Source organism: Mustelus asterias, chromosome 3 (assembly GCF_964213995.1).
Source record: "Mustelus asterias chromosome 3, sMusAst1.hap1.1, whole genome shotgun sequence".
NCBI lineage: Eukaryota > Metazoa > Chordata > Chondrichthyes > Carcharhiniformes > Triakidae > Mustelus > Mustelus asterias.
The window spans coordinates 105,486,043-105,503,942 of NC_135803.1; the positions used below are offsets into that span (position 1 = coordinate 105,486,043).

At 44.5% G+C, this 17,900-nt stretch overlaps 1 protein-coding gene across 1 annotated transcript in view; it reads left to right on the plus strand.

The window, feature by feature from the left end:
• Positions 1–4,236: 4,236 nt before the first annotated feature.
• The window catches only part of LOC144491855 (F-actin-capping protein subunit alpha-2-like), a 41,348-nt gene continuing 27,684 nt past the window's right edge, over positions 4,237–17,900 (plus strand). Inside the window, exons 1-3 of the mRNA XM_078210146.1 lie at positions 4,237–4,311; positions 10,210–10,273; positions 16,234–16,285. Of these exons, the coding sequence (XP_078066272.1) occupies positions 4,237–4,311; positions 10,210–10,273; positions 16,234–16,285 (191 nt within the window). The remainder of the gene's footprint in view (positions 4,312–10,209; positions 10,274–16,233; positions 16,286–17,900) is intronic.

A 17,900-nucleotide genomic window follows, 5' to 3' on the forward strand; every position in this document is an offset into this window, starting at 1 on the left:
TGCTTTTGCATCATTTCCACAAGGAGCATGTGAGAATAGATGATACAGAAGCAGATATTCTCCAATTGTCCCTCAAATCTTGTGGTGAGACACTCCTCTCTACATGGTGTCTCTCTGTCCACTTGAAAATGCAAAGGAGAGTATGCTGGAACCAGTTGAAGACATAGTAATACCAAGCCAGTGGCTACTCTTCATTTGGGTATTTCTGTTCAGTTTTTAAGCTGATCCAAAACACTGGTTTCTGTGTTAATTCTGTGAGCTACTCTGGAATGCAGTAACTCTGGGTGACGTATACATTAATGGGAGAATAATGAGTATCTAAGGATATCCTGAGCGTAGGAGAAACATGTTTTGAACATTTATAAATTAGGTTGATTTAGTGACTGGCAAAAGGAGCAATGACGATTTGAGGAAAATCTGTTTTATACAGCCAGTGGTTAGGATCTGGAATGCCGTATTTGAGAGTGTTGTTGTTGCTTCTCTTCCTGCACCTAGTGGTGCACAGGATAGACTTTCATCTTTCATCTGTTCCCATAGCAAAGTTTTTCCCAGAACAGATTACTAACCTGTAACCAGAGGTTTATAAATTGAGGGGCGCTACTGCATATCAAACATGGCTGACCAGGCAAATCTTCTGCTCTTACCACCTGCCATTGGCGTGTTCGGAAACGTTTGTAGATTGCTACCTAACCTGTTTGACCGCGTTATGAATGCACCTTCTTTGGCCATCAGGTCCTGGGGTGGGACTTGAACCGGAGCTTCTGGCTCAGAGGCAGGGACACTACCCACCTCATGACAAGACCTTCCGCATGAGAATGTGGCAGAGGCAAATTCAATCGTGGCTTTTTAATAGAGAATTGGATCATGAACTGGAGGATAAAGATTTTCAGGGCTACAGGGAAAAGGTGAGGGTGAACACCCAGGAGAGTTGCTCTTGCAGAGAGCAGGTACAAACAAGACACCTCAAATTCCTCCCTTCTGTATTTGACCACCAACCAACATCACATAAAAAAAGATTATTTGGCCATAGAAGAAACTAGATTGTTCTCCTTAACTCAGAGAAGATTAAGAGGACCTTTAAGAAGGTTGCTGGTGAGAGGGAATAGATTTAAGCAGATTGGTAAAAGAAAGAGTGATGATGTGAGGTGACAGTTTTTACACAGCGTTGCTGTAATCTGAACTGTACTTCCTGAAAGGATGATGGAAGCATATTCATTGGTAACTTTCACAAACAATTAAATGCTTAAAAGGAAAAAAAGTATATAGAACGGCTTTGGGAAAGAGCAGAGTCATAGGATTAATTGGACAGCTCTGTCATGGGGTCAATAGAGGCATTATAGACTATACGGCTCCTTCTGTGCTGTATGATGCTCTGAATCTCTTATTACCACATTGCTTGTGGGATCTTGCTATGTCCAAATTGCTTGTCATGCTTCCTAAACTACAACAGTGACTACTCTTCAAAAGTGCGTCATCAATTGTCTAGCACTTTGAGGTTGGAAAGGGTACTATACAAATGCAAATCTTTCTTTTACCTTTTCTTTCGATTATAAATACATTGAGTTCAGAGCGAATGATGAAGAAAGATAATTAGGATGAATGGCCAAAAATTAAAAACGCTGATCTCTGGAACCCATTTCTCTTTCTTAGTTTCCATCGAGCAAAGCTCCAGGCAGTGAACTTTGCAAAGTTGGCCATCAAAATGCAAATGAAATTGTTGGCTCATACTTAAGGTACAGAGAACCCCACCAACCTCTTTGTGAAGAAAGTCAATGAAATTATGAAGGATGTTCGTTCAGACAAAATCCAGAACGGGCAGCATGTTGGCACAGTGATTAGCACTGCTACCTCACAGTGCCAGGGACCCGGGTTCGATTCCCAGCTTGGGTCACTGTGTGGAGTCTGCACATTCTCTCTTTGTCTGCGTGGGTTTTCTCTGGGTGCTCCGGTTTCCTCCCACAATCCGAAAGATGTGCTGGTTAGGTGCATGGGCCATGCTAAATTCTCCCTCGGTGTACCCGGACAGGCGCTGGAGTGTGACAACAAGGGGATTTTCACAGTAACTTCATTGCAGTGTTAATGTAAGCCTACTTGTGACACTACAAAATAAACTTTAAAAAAAGAACATAATCAGAACAAGACCCGGATCTGGAACATAATCGGCATAAAAAGCAAATGTGTTTGACATCAAAGTGGATTTCTGAAGATGGCGGGAAAGATCTTATTTTCGCTTACATTTTATCATTTCCCATTTCTGAAAAATGCTAAATTTAAAAAGGAATTTCCACAGGTGCCCCCAATAACCTGAGCCTCTACTCTGTTTGAAATTAATTCTTACCACCTCAGCATTGGTTATTTCTTTTGTAAGCAGAAGACTTTCCTGCTATTTAATTGTAAATGAGAGTCAATGATTGGCTGAATTACATGGGCCAAGATTGCTTGATGTGGAGATGCTGGTGTTAGACTGGGGTAAACACAGTAAGAAGTCTCACAACACCAGGTTAAAGTCCAACAGGTTTATTTGGCAGCACTAGCTTTCGGAGCCCCAAGCCCTTCTTCAAGTGAGTGAGGACTCGTGTTCACAAACAGGGCATATAAAGATACAAACTCAACTTACAAGATAATGGGTGGAATGCGAGTCTTTACAGGTAATCAAGTCTTAAAGATACAGACAATGTGAGTGGAGAGAGGGTTAAGGTTAAAGAGATATGTATTGTCTCCAGACGTAGAGAGGGTTAAGCACAGGTTAAAGAGATATGTATTGTCTCCAGACAGGACAGTTAGTGAGATTTTGCAAGTCCAGGCAAGTCGTGGAGGTTACAGATAGTGTGACATGAACCTGTAGAGACTCGCATTTCACCCATTATCTTGTAAGTTGAGTTTGTGTCTTTATATGCCCTGTTTGTGAACACGAGTCCTCACTCACCTGAAGAAGGGGCTTGGGGCTCTGAAAGCTAGTGCTGCCAAATAAACCTGTTGGACTTTAACCTGGTGTTGTGAGACTTCTTACCAAGATTGCTTGGCCAGGTTTGAATCTTAAGCCTTTGCTGAATGATGCTGATATTGCCTCAACATCTGCAGATACCCCATTCCCGGTCACTAATTCAGGTGCTATAGCTGGGACCATGTCTTTCAATGCTGGAGGAGGGCAGGATTTGGTTAGGCTATGTGGTGAACCATAGATGGTTACCGCTATGGGTACTGAACCATAGATGGTTACCACTATGGGTACTTGTACATATGTTACTCTTGTTACTGTTGGGGTTAGGGTTGGGGTGTTCCACCTGTTAGCATTGTTCTCCGTTTGGCTCCGCCTTCTTATAGGAGTATAAAGGTCACTGCTACTTCCTAGTGGCCCTTAGTCTGGGATAGTATTGTTAAGCAGTATGCTCTATTCTTGTTGCGAATAAAAGCCTTTATTCCCGGGTACGACCTAGCCTCCCGAGTGAATTAATCGCGCATCAGGCTATAATGTCTCTCATTACAGAGCATCCAATCAATGCTCACTACCCAGGTGCACAAATGAACGATGGCCAATTGATGAAGGTAGTGAAGGGCTGCAGGTGTCCATGGAATTTTACCCAGCGGTCTCTGGTTAAGGGAGTGAATCAGTGAGGAAAACAAATCTAGTTTGTTTTTATTGGAAATCTTTACATTAAAAAGATTTTAATGAATATATACCTCTGATAAATACTGTACAGTCTTCTCCATTGTGAACGAGAGACCCTGTTTTTCTTAAAGAGAGTTGAACAGTAATTAAAATTCTTTCAGTCTTAACAACATTTCAATTAATACGGGGACATGTCTAAAAAGGAAAGAATGTGAAGAAAAACATAGGAGGATATGAGGAACAGAACAGAAATGGAAGCAATAAGAAGAGACAGATGAATCATGGACTGTGGGTATCTTCCAATACTACCATAGATCGTCAGAGGTTTTGTAGTGTCTGCTGATGCCTGATGGACCTAAATTCCAAGGCATACTCTCTCTACTGCCCAACTCCACCTACTCACCGCGCCCGCCCCCCCCCCCACCCCCCCCCCCCCCCCCCCACCCCGCCGCCCCTGCCACAACTTCCCCACTGTAAAGAAAGAACGCATATGTATATAGTGTCTTTCAAAACTCCAGGTCTCCAAAAGCACCATGGCCAATGAAGGATGTTTGAAATATAGTGGGAAACATGGCAGCCAATTATGTGCACAGCAAGCTCCCACAAAGCCCTGTGCGAATGGGTAGATGTCACAAAAACAAGATACAGCAGGATACTGGAAATCTAAGAAGGATCTAGCAGTGATGCAGCTGACATCATGGGTATGGGGTAGGTTTGGTGGATCAAGCAGTTTCCTTCCTCTTTGTCAATTTCACATGTCGCCACATAGGGATAAGCTTATTTCAGAATGGCACTGTGTGTGATTCAGCGCTCACAATAGGGGATGTGGGGGGAGAGGCATTGCCTGTGCTACGGAATCTTGTTGCCCTTCAGCTCCAGAACACTCGGAACCTCTGACTGTTGTGGTTTGAAATTACCTTCCATTGGGTTTTGTGTTTAAAAAAGATTGAATTTCTGAGGAGATGGCAAAACATGTGCCAACCATCTCGAGAGGGAGAAAAGTAAGAGCAAAAGCCTTTTTTCCGTTTTATTTAGTGGTGGTGCCAGTTCAGCTTATTATGTAGCCTGGGGTGACTGTAAGAGCTCTGTTGTGATGTTTAAACAACCAGCTCAAATTTCCTGTGTTAAACAGTTGATGATGACTTCTTCGCTAGGTCACCTTCACAATTAACACACTTGTGCTGACTTCCTACATTGCGGACCAATGTCCTGTCAGGTTTTTAAAAGAATAGGAGCAGGAATAAGCCATTTGGCCTATCACACTGCCTCCACCATTCAATTAGATCATGGCTGAGCCTTTTATATTAATTCTATTTTCCCACCCTGTCCTCGTATCCGTCCATTCCTCCAGTGCCCAATAGCTTCCTGACCTAATACAGTCAGCAACTGAAAATCAGCAGCCCCCAGCGGGCGAGAATTAAAAGATGTGCAACCCTTCCAGTGAGGAAATCTATCTTCATTTCAGCCCTAAATGACTGATCCCATATTCTGAGACTCTTAGTTCTATCAAGGCCCAATATCCTGTGTCGTACCCAATGATCAACAAAGTCCAGTGATGCACTTTCATAGAAATCATAGAATTTCTACAGTGCAGAAGGAGGCCATTTGGCCCATCGAGTCTGCACTGACAACAATCTCACCCAGGCTCTATCTCTGTAACCCCACTTATCTACCCTGACTCAAAGGGTCAATTTAGCATGGCCAATCCATCTAACCTGCACATCTTTGGACTGTGGGAGGAAACCTATGCAGACAGGGGGAGAACATGCAAACTCCCCACAGACAGTGACCTAAGGCCGGAATTGAACCCAGGGCCCTGGCGCTGTGAGGCAGCAGTGCTAACCATTGTTCTGCCCATTTTGAACCCACGCGTGCAAAGCATAAAGGATTAGCAGTCTATTGCCTTAACCACTTGGCCACCTCGTCACTTTCTCAGGACTGATATCAAAGCCCCATTAACCTGTGCTTTAGACCAGTCCATTTCATTTCTAAACATTTTCCTCAACCTCAATTTATAAAGAACATTCTCAATTTCCTCTTAGGCCCTATTCTGTCTGATTGATGTTCTTCAGCAATTTATCCAACAATCTCTCCTTGTCCGACTTTGCATTCCTTTTTGCTTCATTCCACGATGTGAAGCTGATAGGTGGGATCTTGTGGAGGTGACAGAGCTCTTACTTGCGAGAGCCCCATGTTGTTTCTTTTCAGTAAAGCCTGCTGTACCTTCTTCCACTCAGGCACTTGACAGCCAGAGGTGGGCCTTCCCCAGGGATCAAGGATCAGATAGATTGCGGCCATTCAGAGGCTGGCAGTTCTACTGAGTAGCAGCACCACTGGGAGGCAGTGGTTGTTGCCAGTACGATCTGAGGGCTGGAATCATTACTGGATCCTCGGTCACCGGTGATGGAGGTGTGGGGCGCTTGGAGTGAGCTTGTGGTGGAGACATGGGCGGTTCATAACAAGGGTAGGGAAATTGCTCTCAGTTGGGGTTAAATCTTATGGGCAATGGAGTCATTCCTGGGTCAGAAATTGAACATATTTGGTGGAGATGCCAGTGCAATCCTCCAGAGGGCGTCCAAATAGGAACCTTCCTTTTAGATTGCCTTGTAATTAGGGATGACAGCTGGGATGATGAGTCAGAGCTGTGAATGGTGCAAGATTTGAAAGCCCTTTGGCAGCCTTCACAGTGCCTGCAGTGAGATCAATGCTGAATGGATTTGGAGAGTAACCTCTGCAAGATAGGGAAGCGAGCTGGTGAATGGCTGCACCATATTTCACTGATACCTCCCTGGAGATTATGTTGGAGGCAGTGAGAGTACAGAAGTAGGTTTGCAGAAGATGGAAGAAGGAAGCTGGCTGGCCGGATCAAGTAGGTGTGGCTGGGGGTAGCTGAGGAGGTCAGCAGCTGTGGTGTCATGAACAGCATCTAGAGACAATGCAGGAAGTGCTTCAATGACCTCTTGAGGACTGGCAAAGTGAGTGCCCTACAACGTTCGGCCATGACACTTTCACCTCCTGAGCACTCCTCCATTCAGGATAAGGCAGAAAAGAACACCCTCTGCATCAATGCCAGAGAATGACTGCCTTTGTCATCCTTCATGTACACAGGCAGCACTCTCACTCAGACCTGAAATATGCACCCCATTCCAAAGTGAGTACCATCAAATGTGGAAGCATTTTATAATCCACACACTGACCCTCATATCCAAAACACTCTTCTTTTTCTCATGCAAGATAAGAAAGTGGATAGTGCCCAGTAGAAATATCAAACCGGAGTGGAGTGTCGTTACTGGCAATCCAGATGCCAATGGAAGAAGAAGCCTCTAAACTACAAGTCTATAGTTAAGAAAGGAAGAAAGACTGGGAAAGTCCTTTACGTCTGAAGAAGCCCCATAGATTGGAAGGGTGGCAGCAGGCCAAGCCTTTGCTGAGGGAAGACATGGGGAGGCAATAGCATAATGGTATTGTCAGTGGACTAGTAATCCAGAGGTCCGGGGTAATACTCTGGGGACCCAGGTTAGATTCCCACCATAGAAGATTAATTCAATAAAAATCTGGAATGAAAAGTTAAAAACCCATCTGGTTTATGGATAACCTTTAGGGAAGGAAATCCGCCATCCTCACCTGGTCCGGCCTACATGTGACTCCAGACCCACAGCTATGTGGTTAACTCTTAACTGCCCTCTGAAATGGCCCAACAAGCCACTGCGTTCAAGGGTAATTAATGATGGACAACAAATGCTGGCCTTGCCAATGATGCCCACATCCCACAAAAGAATAAAAGAAGAGTAGAAAGCAATGGGTGACCATATTGTGTTCTGAGAACATTCCAGTCATTCTCAGCTTCAAAGACATGCTAAGCCCTGGTTGTGGGGTGGGGGGGAGACTTCTGGGTGGACATCTGTCGGAGTTTTCTGAGGCAATGCCCATCCTTAGGTAGAAGATGATAGAGTCCTTCTATGCTAGGAATGCCACGATGACTCAGGCATATGAGTGCATGACCACTCCCATTGAAAAAATGGCCACATCCTCGCCCTCATGGGGAGTTATTTGTGGCAATCTAAGGAGTGGACGCAGTGCTAGTCCAATGGCCTCAGTACCTCAGCAATCTTGAATAGTTTGATCAATCAATGCAGAGATGGCTCAGAGGAGCATGGAAAACCCAATCAGGTACTTACCCACTCTGGGTTATCAGGAAAGTGCTGGTGAGTCCAAAAAAGGCAAAAGAAAGCAAGGATAATGACAAAACAGGCTCTCCTCAAGGAACTTGACCCACTCCTCTTCATCCCTGCCTTGGGTCTGTAGCTGACCCCTCAGCCCCTCTGACATAATCCCTAACACTGTGCCTACCCCTATGACTGAGGCTCCCTATGCATAGGTGGCAGTGTGCCAGTCTATGATAGGGCCTTCACAGGTGCTGCAACCCAGAGGACGCGTGCCATGGGCATCGCATTTGATGGAGCAGAGAAATAAACCAGCTTCTACCAAGTTAGCTCCAGCCTCAATGGAACTTATTTGGGGCTTCTTTCATTGCACTACCATGATGGATAACTTTGTTGTAATGAAACTATTTTACTTGGCTATCAGTTTCGTCTTATGCCATTCTTAGTGCCCCATTACACAATAGATGGATGTGAACATATTGAATGTGATTGGTCATTGTTTGAGTGGGTGAGGTAGTGGCTCGGATTTACTTGAGATTTGTGTGTTGGGAGGGGTCACAACTGCTACCACAGAGGCCAGATGCTAATAGTGTATTACTGAATGCCTGGCACTTGGGGTGAACCTTGCCTGAAAGGCAGTGTTGCAGACTTCCCTGGTCTGCAAGTTGACGGGCAAAGGCATCAATGGGACCTCTGAACTGACATGTTCTACCTGCCGAACAGCATCTTTCTCCTCCTTCTCCTCCTCTGAGGATGGTGAGTGCTCAACATCTTTCTACGGTGTCAGTTGCATTCCTCTCTGCAGTGCCAGATTGTACAGTGCACACCACCATATAATGGGAGACTCTTGTACATCCATATTGGAGAGTGCCCCTAGACCAGTCAAGGGACCAGAACCATAATATCAACAAACCAGTGGCCTGCAGAATGGTTGTCCCAGTTTTCAAATTACAATGGTTGTCTCTCTCATGTGCCTCAGTGGTAGGGTTCCTGCATGTCATGAGCCACGACTTCAGCAGATACCAGTTGTCACCCAGGAACCAGCCCTCCAGGAACTAATGGTGGACTGAAGAGTTAAGGCACCTGAGAGTGATTCAGTGTGAATGTGTCATGGCAGCTACTTGGGAACCTTCCGCACATTTGCAGAATCCTCTTGCAGTGGTCGCAAACCAGTTGTGTGTTGAAGGAGTGGAATCCCTTCCTATTTATGAATGTACCTGACTGATCTGATGCCACATGGGTAGAGTTTATCACGGAGGGATACCTGCTACACGGGTGAAGCTGCCTGATCGGTGGCATCCATTTAATCTCATTGCCTCGCATTTGAGGCATCCATCATCTGAGCGAAACAGATTATGAGATTCTGCAGACATTAGAAGCCTAACTGGAATGATCCGGATGCAAAGAAATTCAGTACAATCGTCACCTATGGACAATAAGCATCCACCCACTCCTGCTCTCAGGTTCTTCTCCAAAAGGGCACAGAGTTTGCAACCACCTGTTGCTCGACCTACAACCTTCACAGGCACTGCTGCTCCAAGAGGGCCAAGAAGTTGACCTTCTGCATGTAGTCCCGGTAGTGCCTTCTTCTATCTGCCAAGCACTCTACTACATTCAGATATATATGATGCTCTACATGTTGCAGCTGATGCTCCTTTTCCAGTTCCTGGCCCTCACCCTAAGGTTGCTAAATTGGATAATGGAGTTGCAGCATGAAACCTCATTGATATGTCAAATGACGCTGCAGGAAACTTTAGCCATTTCTTTCACTATCAGTAACAGTAGCGTCAAGGACTTCCTTCTGAATTGGCATGCCTCTATCAATGGCTGACCTCAACCTTGCCACTTTCCCCTTTATAGTGTCTATACTTCCTACGATTTTCTGCTGGGCACTCCCCTCTCTAACTTGCTGAGCTCCAGACACAACATGTGATCCATGTGCTGCTGGTAAAAAGCCATTGCCAAAAACAGGTTTGATTGCCTCTGTTCAATTCTTTAACCTTCTCAGTAACTAATCTCAGAACTCTATTACCCAATACTAGAGGTTTCACCTTATTTACTGTCATAGCCCCAAAGGTTTACATTTCATCACTTGTTTTTAACTCCATAGTTACCATCAAAGTTAATGATTTGCCACTATCAACCATGTTAATTCCCTCATTAATCTGGAAAACTTGAATTAGATCACCTCGCTGTGTCTTATTTTCTGATAAATGCTGACACCAAGGGATTCCTTGACCTTTCCTCACTCCAAGATACATTTACGCTTTGACCAGTAGCTGAGGTTTGGGCTCCAACCAGTCAGGTGTTGCCACATTCCCAAACCGATGGTGCTATTCACTTTTACTCTGGTACATTGCATTAATGACAAGAGATGGTTCGCACTGTGTGAAATTGTAGCTACTGCATTTTTAAAAATGTTGATTGCTTTTTCAGATTAATATCCTGAGCAGCATTCTCTCGCAGGCCCCTCCTGGCGAGTTCAGTGAAGTCGGCAATGGTGAGTATCCATCACTCATACAAATTGCAGAACTCTGCACAAACACGGTGCGGCGTGAAAGAAAAATGGTGGTTTTAATATTTGAATAGCACAGGAAGTTTTGGTGGGAAGGTTAAAGCTGGATGTAAACTTTTAGATAATTGATGGGGGATAAATACACAAATGAGGTTTAGTTCCTTTAGACGCACACAGCTCTTCTGTTTTCAATCCTCTAAACTACAAGTCTATAGTTAAGAAAGGAAGAAAGACTGGGGAAGCCCTTTACATCTGAAATACTCCTCTTTTTGGAGAAGAAAATGACTCTTTTAAGAGATTTTCAATAAAATTACCCTTTTATTTGCAGACCAACAATGTCTATGAAAGAGACAAAATCTCTGTCAGCTGAACTCATTGAGATTTGGAGTTGTACTCTGTTACTGGGACTGAATGTTTTTTTGCAACTATTTTTCTTATCACTTTGGGACCAGGTTCTGTTGCCACTCAGATACAGGATGTTTCTGCTCCAGGACCTGGGGTGCCGCTAAGCTTTTTTTGCTTTCCCATATGCATTGTAAAAAGACAAATTCATGAATCGTACAAGGGGAGCCAGCACGAAAAAACAGAGGCCAGATAAATTGCAATGTAGAGAATGTCCCGATTAAAATAATAAGATTTATTATTGCAGTTCAGGATGGTAAGAAAAGTCTCATCCCTTTGCTGGCTAAAGAGGCACCTTTACCACCCCGACAGTGATTCAGCAGAAGGGTGAAAATCAGGTGGCTTCTTCAACAGCTGGGGATCATCTCAGCCGGAACACAAGCCAGGCAGTCAAGGTAAAAATTAGACCCCGATTGTCTTTTGATTAGGTAGCCTCAACCACTTAATTATTTGTCTCACTCAGAGATGGCTGGTATGGGACTAGTTATGTCCCACTTTCTCTAATGGGCATTTCGCCTTAGATCCTCAGAGACACTTTTTTTTTCATTTATTTGATAAACATGCAGGTGCAATAACACCATGTACAACAAAAGCCCCCTTCCCCTGACATTGCTGTGTCACAAATTATGCCACCTTATCTGCTGTGACGTTTTTAAGATTTTTTTTGGGTGGATAGGGGGAGCTTCACAGTGTGCACAGCCTGGGTTTAACATGAATGCACAGCGTTGAATCATAGAATCCTACAGTGCGGAAGGAGGCCATTCGGCTACCATCCCACCCAGGCCCTATCCCCATAATACCCCCTTTGGCTAAGATCAAGTGTAGTTAAGCGGATGCTGTACTTGGTTGAGGTCATTGGGTTGCATTTAAGCTTCATATGTTTCATATGAAGCAATTTTTAAAAGCCTTTCGGCCTTTGGCTAAGATGCAAATGAGATCAAGCCTTGGAGGAGGAATTCTCCACCGACTCCAATCAGCTTGGCTCATGCAGATCAGGCCCAAGACAGGGTAGAGGATTGCATGCCCTGTTTTGTCAGCCTGGATCGGAACTGTCTCAACTTGTTGAGACTCTGAATTAGACTTGATTTGATTGAATTGGAAAAGTATTAAAAAAAGAAATACCATGTATTTACCCTAGCTAATCCCCCTGACACTAAGGGGAAATTTAGCATTTCCAATCCACCTGACCTGCACATCTTTGGACTGTGGGAGGAAACTGGAGCACCCGGAGGAAATCCACGCAGACACGGGAAGAACGTGCAAACTCCACACATACAGTGACCCGAGGCCAGGAATCGAAGCTAGGTCCTTGGCGCTGTGAGGCAGCAGTGCTAACCATTGTGCCACCATGCCGCCCTTTAATACTGACACCCGGGACAGAATCTTTCCAGTTTATGGGAGGTGGGTTTGTGTGTGGGGGGGGGGGGGGGGGGGCAACATTGAAGGAGAATTGGGAACACCTTTGCATCTGTCAAGTACGTAATTACGTGTTGAGGTTGATAGGAAGGTAATTATGAGGTCCGTTAGCCCTGAACTCTGCATTTCCAAGCCATGGAACAGTTCACTGATGTGTCATTGAAGTGAGTGCACAGTGAAAAGAGCTTCTTCAGTGAAACTGACAAGCTGGGAAAACTCTGATCAGTTACACGGTCTGCAGCCACGGTCATTGAGAGGCTGCTCTTCGAGCCACTTATTTCAAAGACTGCCTTCACTGCTTGACAGGTCATTGCCAAATTCTTGGAAGGCACTTCACCTGTCTAGCACTTTATTTACCTACAACTACACTCCCTGTTTTCCACCTTTACCATAGCATGGCAGCAGCTTCTGCAGTTCCACCTTCCAACTCCGCTGAGAAGCAAGAGCAGCAGTCATGCCACTGCCAACAACTCCAGCAGCAACACCAGCTGCCTTCTCCTCTGACACGTGCCCCTCCATGGGGCAGAGGGAATGAACAGAGATTGAGCTGGATTTGGCAAGACAGCCAACACAGGTCTATAGATAGAGGATCAGCTCTCCCAACCTGTGGGAACACCAGGAGGCTCACGGCAGGTCACTACTGACATCTGGAGCCTGCTGGAATTCGGCCTCTTTCCCAGTGGATCCAATGGGAATGTACTGCCACAGAGTGACAAGGTTCCAATCATTGGAGGACCATCCCTCCATCCTTTTCAGTTCTCAGCAAAAATATATTCCAGCAAAAAACAAGGATTGTAAGAAAAGGGAGAACCAGCCGTGGATAACGAAGGAAATAAAGGAGAGTATTAAAATAAAAACAGCTGCGTACAGAGTGGCCAAAAATAGTGGAGAAACAAGTGATTGGGAAAAATTTAAGAAACAACAAAGAGAGACTAAGAAAGCGATAAAGAAAGGAAGGATAGACTATGAAGCTAGGCTAGCAATTAATATAAAAAATGATAGTAAAAGTTTTTATAAATATATAAAAAGGAATAGAGTGGCTAGAGTGAATGTTGGACCCTTGGAGGACGAGAGGGGGGAGTTAATAGTGGGAAATGAGGATATGGCTGAGTCTTTAAATAAGTTTTTTGTGTCGGTCTTCACGGTGGAGGACACAAATAGTTTGCCAAATATTAACGATAGAGGGTTGGCAGCAGGAGAAATACTTAATACAATTAATGTTACCAGAGAGGCAGTGCTGGGTAGACTAATGGGACTGAAGGTGGACAAGTCCCCGGGTCCGGATGGAATGCATCCCAGGGTATTGAAAGAAATGTCAGAGGTAATAGTGGATGCGTTAGTGATTATTTATCAAAACTCGTTGCATTCTGGGGTAGTGCCGGTTGATTGGAAAACGGCTAATGTTACGCCGCTGTTTAAAAAAGGAAGGAGACAAAAGGCGGGTAACTACAGGCCGGTCAGCTTAACGTCTGTAGTAGGGAAAATGCTGGAATCCATTATTAAAGAGGAGATAGCAGGGCATCTGGATAGAAATGGTTCGATCAATCAGACGCAGCATGGATTCATGAGGGGAAAGTTGTGCTTGACGAACATGTTGGATTTTTATGAAGATGTGACTAGGACGGTTGATGGAGGAGAACCGGTGGATGCGGTGTTTTTGGATTTCCAAAAGGCGTTTGATAAGGTGCCCCATAAAAGGCTGCTGAAGAAGATTAGGGCACACGGAGTTGGAGGTAGTGTGTTAAAGTGGATTGGGGACTGGCTATCCGACAGGAAGCAAAGAGTCGGAATAAATGGGTGTTTTTCCGGTTGGAGTAAGGTAACTAGTGGCGTGCCGCAGGGATCGGTACTCGGGCCGCAACTGTTTACCATTTATATAGATGATCTGGAGGAGGGGACGGAGTGTAGGGTAACGAAGTTTGCAGACGACACAAAGATAAGTGGAAAAGTGAATCGTGTGGAGGACGGAGAAGATCTGCAGAGAGATTTGGACAGGCTGAGTGAGTGGGCGAGGATATGGCAAATGGAGTATAACGTTGAGAAATGCGAGGTTATACACTTTGGAGGAAATAATAACAAATGGGATTACTATCTCAATGGAAACAAATTAAAACATGCTACCGTGCAAAGGGACCTGGGGGTCCTTGTGCATGAGACGCAAAAGCCCAGTCTGCAGGTACAACAGGTGATCAAGAAGGCAAATGGGATGTTGGCCTATATTGCGAGGGGGATAGAATATAAAAGCAGGGATGTCTTGATGCACCTATACAGGGCATTGGTGAGGCCGCAGCTGGAATACTGTGTGCAGTATTGGTCCCCTTATATGAGGAAGGATATATTGGCATTGGAGGGAGGGCAGAGAAGGTTCACCAGGTTGATACCGGAGATGAGGGGTTTGGATTATGAGGTGAGGCTGAGGAGATTGGGTTTGTACTCGTTGGAGTTTAGAAGGATGAGGGGGGATCTTATGGAGACTTATAAGATAATGCGGGGGCTGGATAGGGTGGAGGTGGAGAGATTCTTTCCACTTAGTAAGGAAGTTAAAACTAGAGGACACAGCCTCAAAATAAAGGGGGGTCGGTTTAAGACAGAGTTGAGGAGGAACTTCTTCTCCCAGAGGGTGGTGAATCTCTGGAATTCTCTGCCCACTGAGGTGGTGGAGGCTACCTCGCTGAATATGTTTAAAGCGCGGATGGATGGATTCCTGATCGGTAAGGGAATTAAGGGTTATGGGGATCAGGCGGGTAAGTGGTACTGATCCACGTCAGATCAGCCATGATCTTATTGAATGGCGGGGCAGGCTCGAGGGGCTAGATGGCCTACTCCTGCTCCTATTTCTTATGTTCTTATGTATCACATGTAAGAAAAACAATGAGATATGTGTGTTTGTAATGGTTTAAGCGTGCAGGAAGGAAGGACACCATTTGTGGAGGGTATGGGAGGAATGGGTACAAGAGGGCAATAGACTGAAGAGGAGTGTGAGTGTTGGTTTTTCAGATGGGGATTGAGGTGGCTTCAGAGAGAGGAATGAATAGAGCTGCAAGATGTATTGCTCAGAGGAGTGACATGCAAGGAAATGCTGGGACCATCAGATTGTGGAGTTTGACCCCTGACAGTGTTATGTCATTCATCTTTCCTGCCCTCCTAAGGTCCTGAATCCACTTGGTGCACTCTCTCCAGGCTGGTGGGACCACATTCCTGCTACTGATTTCCTCAACTATTTCCATCCATGCCATGGTTGGAGAAGTTGCTCTATTCCTCCTGTCCTAGGGGAAAATCATCTCATTGCCACCCCTCAGATCTCACAGCAGAACCTCCAAACAAGACCGAGAGACTTGGGAATTAGCCTTCATAAGTTTCCTCTCCATTCATGTGGTTGTTGCAGCCTCAAAAATTCAAGCGCTGGAGAGTTTCTCTCACCCGTGCTGTGGTCCCTTTAAAAATCCTTCCTGTGATGGAATGGGCACACTATCCTACCCCGTCTTGAGGAGCCTGAAGGTGGAATATTTGCTCTGGTGAAGAGCAACTGCCGAGTGTGGAGGGTTGGGTTCCAGGCTTGAGAATGGTCCTACCAAGCAGCAAGGACAAAGGTAGTAAGATTCTACTCTTACTACCAAAGATTGACAATTGTTTAATTCCACCAAAGTGCTGCCCCCACATATCAGTGAGCACAAAATTTGCTCTGGTCCCCAAAAATAATTGTTAATTTTCAAACTAAAAATGAACAGTACTGATCAGTCAAATTGAGAACTGCAATGCAAATACTGCATCAGTTAGTGGAGTTGCCAGCTTTTCTATTGAATGGTTGCTTGTGTGCATGACCGAAGCTGGTGATATAGATCAGGGAACAGCGAACTGACTTTACTCTGAATTCTACCTACAAATTCTTCTCTCACATTCTGGCAAAGGCCAATCAATGTGTCCATCCTACAGTCCATTCTTTTTTCCTCATGTCTCCAGTTGCAGGGTTCTGACTGGCACTATGGTATAAACCCTGATGTTGAAGTCTCTCATTGGCGCCAGTGGATAAGATCTACCTTAAGGATTGAGTTCAGGCCTGGGCCACTTGCAGGAAAGTTGACATATTATTTGGTATTGTTTAGCAATTTTTCTCTTGGTTGTTGCAGATATGCGGGCTTTGCTCAATGATGATGAACTGATATGTGAGAACATAGAACGGTGAGCATGAGCTGAAATAATATCTTCTGTATTTTATGTTTTTTATGTAGTTGACTATATTTTCTAAATATATAAAGATAGACAAGGACACAAATAATAGAGCACAAGATTTAATCCAAAGCGATTTATCCCCCTTTAATCTGCATGTTTGATGCAACACTGTATAGATTACGATACTTTCCAACAATGTCACATCTGCAATGTCATATGAATCTCCAATGTTCATTCTTTTTAAAGAGGTCCTCACTGATCCTCAACTGGCATTCAAACAGGTTTGAAATTTGAACCAATTACATTAATTTAGCAAATGCCAATCCATAATGAATTAAATCTCCAGACTGCTGGCTAACTTTAGTCACCAGGTAGTTCCTTTATGCAGATCTTATGGAACAGTGTTGGAGTGTAGGAAGCCATGCATCAGGTAGATAGCTCCCTAGAGAAAGAAATTGGTTACCAGAATTGCCTATAGTCATTAGACTGGCAGGAAGATCAGTTGCAAACCTTCTCTGAGAAACAGTGTGTAAAGAGGCCGTACTGTTCTTGACAGCCAGTTCCAACATCATACCAGCACCTATCACAATACCTCCACACACAGCTGGCAGCCAAAGCCACTGTGGTTCTCAACCTCTTTGGTTCCTTCCAGTCTGCCATAAGGGACATCAAGCTACACCAGTCAGTTTGCAATCTGTGCTCCTTGTAAGCAAGCAAGTGATGCATTTTTAAAAACTGGAGCAAGAACCCTCATCTTTTCACCATGGGTATCTGGAAGGATAAAACTCTGGGATTTGCATGGGCAGTGGGCTTCTCCTCACTGACTGCACCTATGGGATCCTGTGAGGTCCTGCAAACATGCTTTCTGTCTACATGAACCACATTGGCTTCCAGGATAACTGTACTATCACCAGCAGAGCATCATGCAGGTCTGCGGCCACTTTCCTGAACTGCCATGATGCTTTTTCCTTGCAACAATCTTCTATCTACCACTCCTTAGCTTGACACAGCAGCTGTTTTGTTTTTGAACATTAGGGCTATGCTCTAAATAATTGGTTCCTCTCTGGAGCTTCTACTTGGCAGCTGAATTGCTGTGCAGTCAGATCTTTGGCTCCAGAACAATTCTCATCGAGCAGAGTATTGGAGTCCTCAAGCAATGATTTCAATGCCTGAAGAGATCTGTTAAATAGCCAAGAGAGTGCACTATAATTGTGATGAGCTGTACCCTCATAATTTTGCTCTGAAATGAAGACAACTCATGAAGTCACAACTGGAAGGTGTTCAGTACATTGAGGGAAATGACACTGATGACATAGATGATAACATAGAAGACAAGGTCTTCAATATTTACTTACAATTAAAGCTCTTTAGCTTCAACAATTGCACTTCAGCTAAACATTCCCTTTTATTAACAGTCATGTCCAACATCTGTCCCAGTCCTTCTACCCTCGAATAAATTGTATCCATCCAAAGACTAGCATTGATATTCATGTTATCTAACATTGCAGATCCATCACCTAGTAAAGTAACACCCTGTGCACACAAAGATTTCAAAATGCTTTATCATTTTCATGCCTTATATAAAGACCTAACTCTAAATTATCACCCAGCTCTGAGCCCCTGC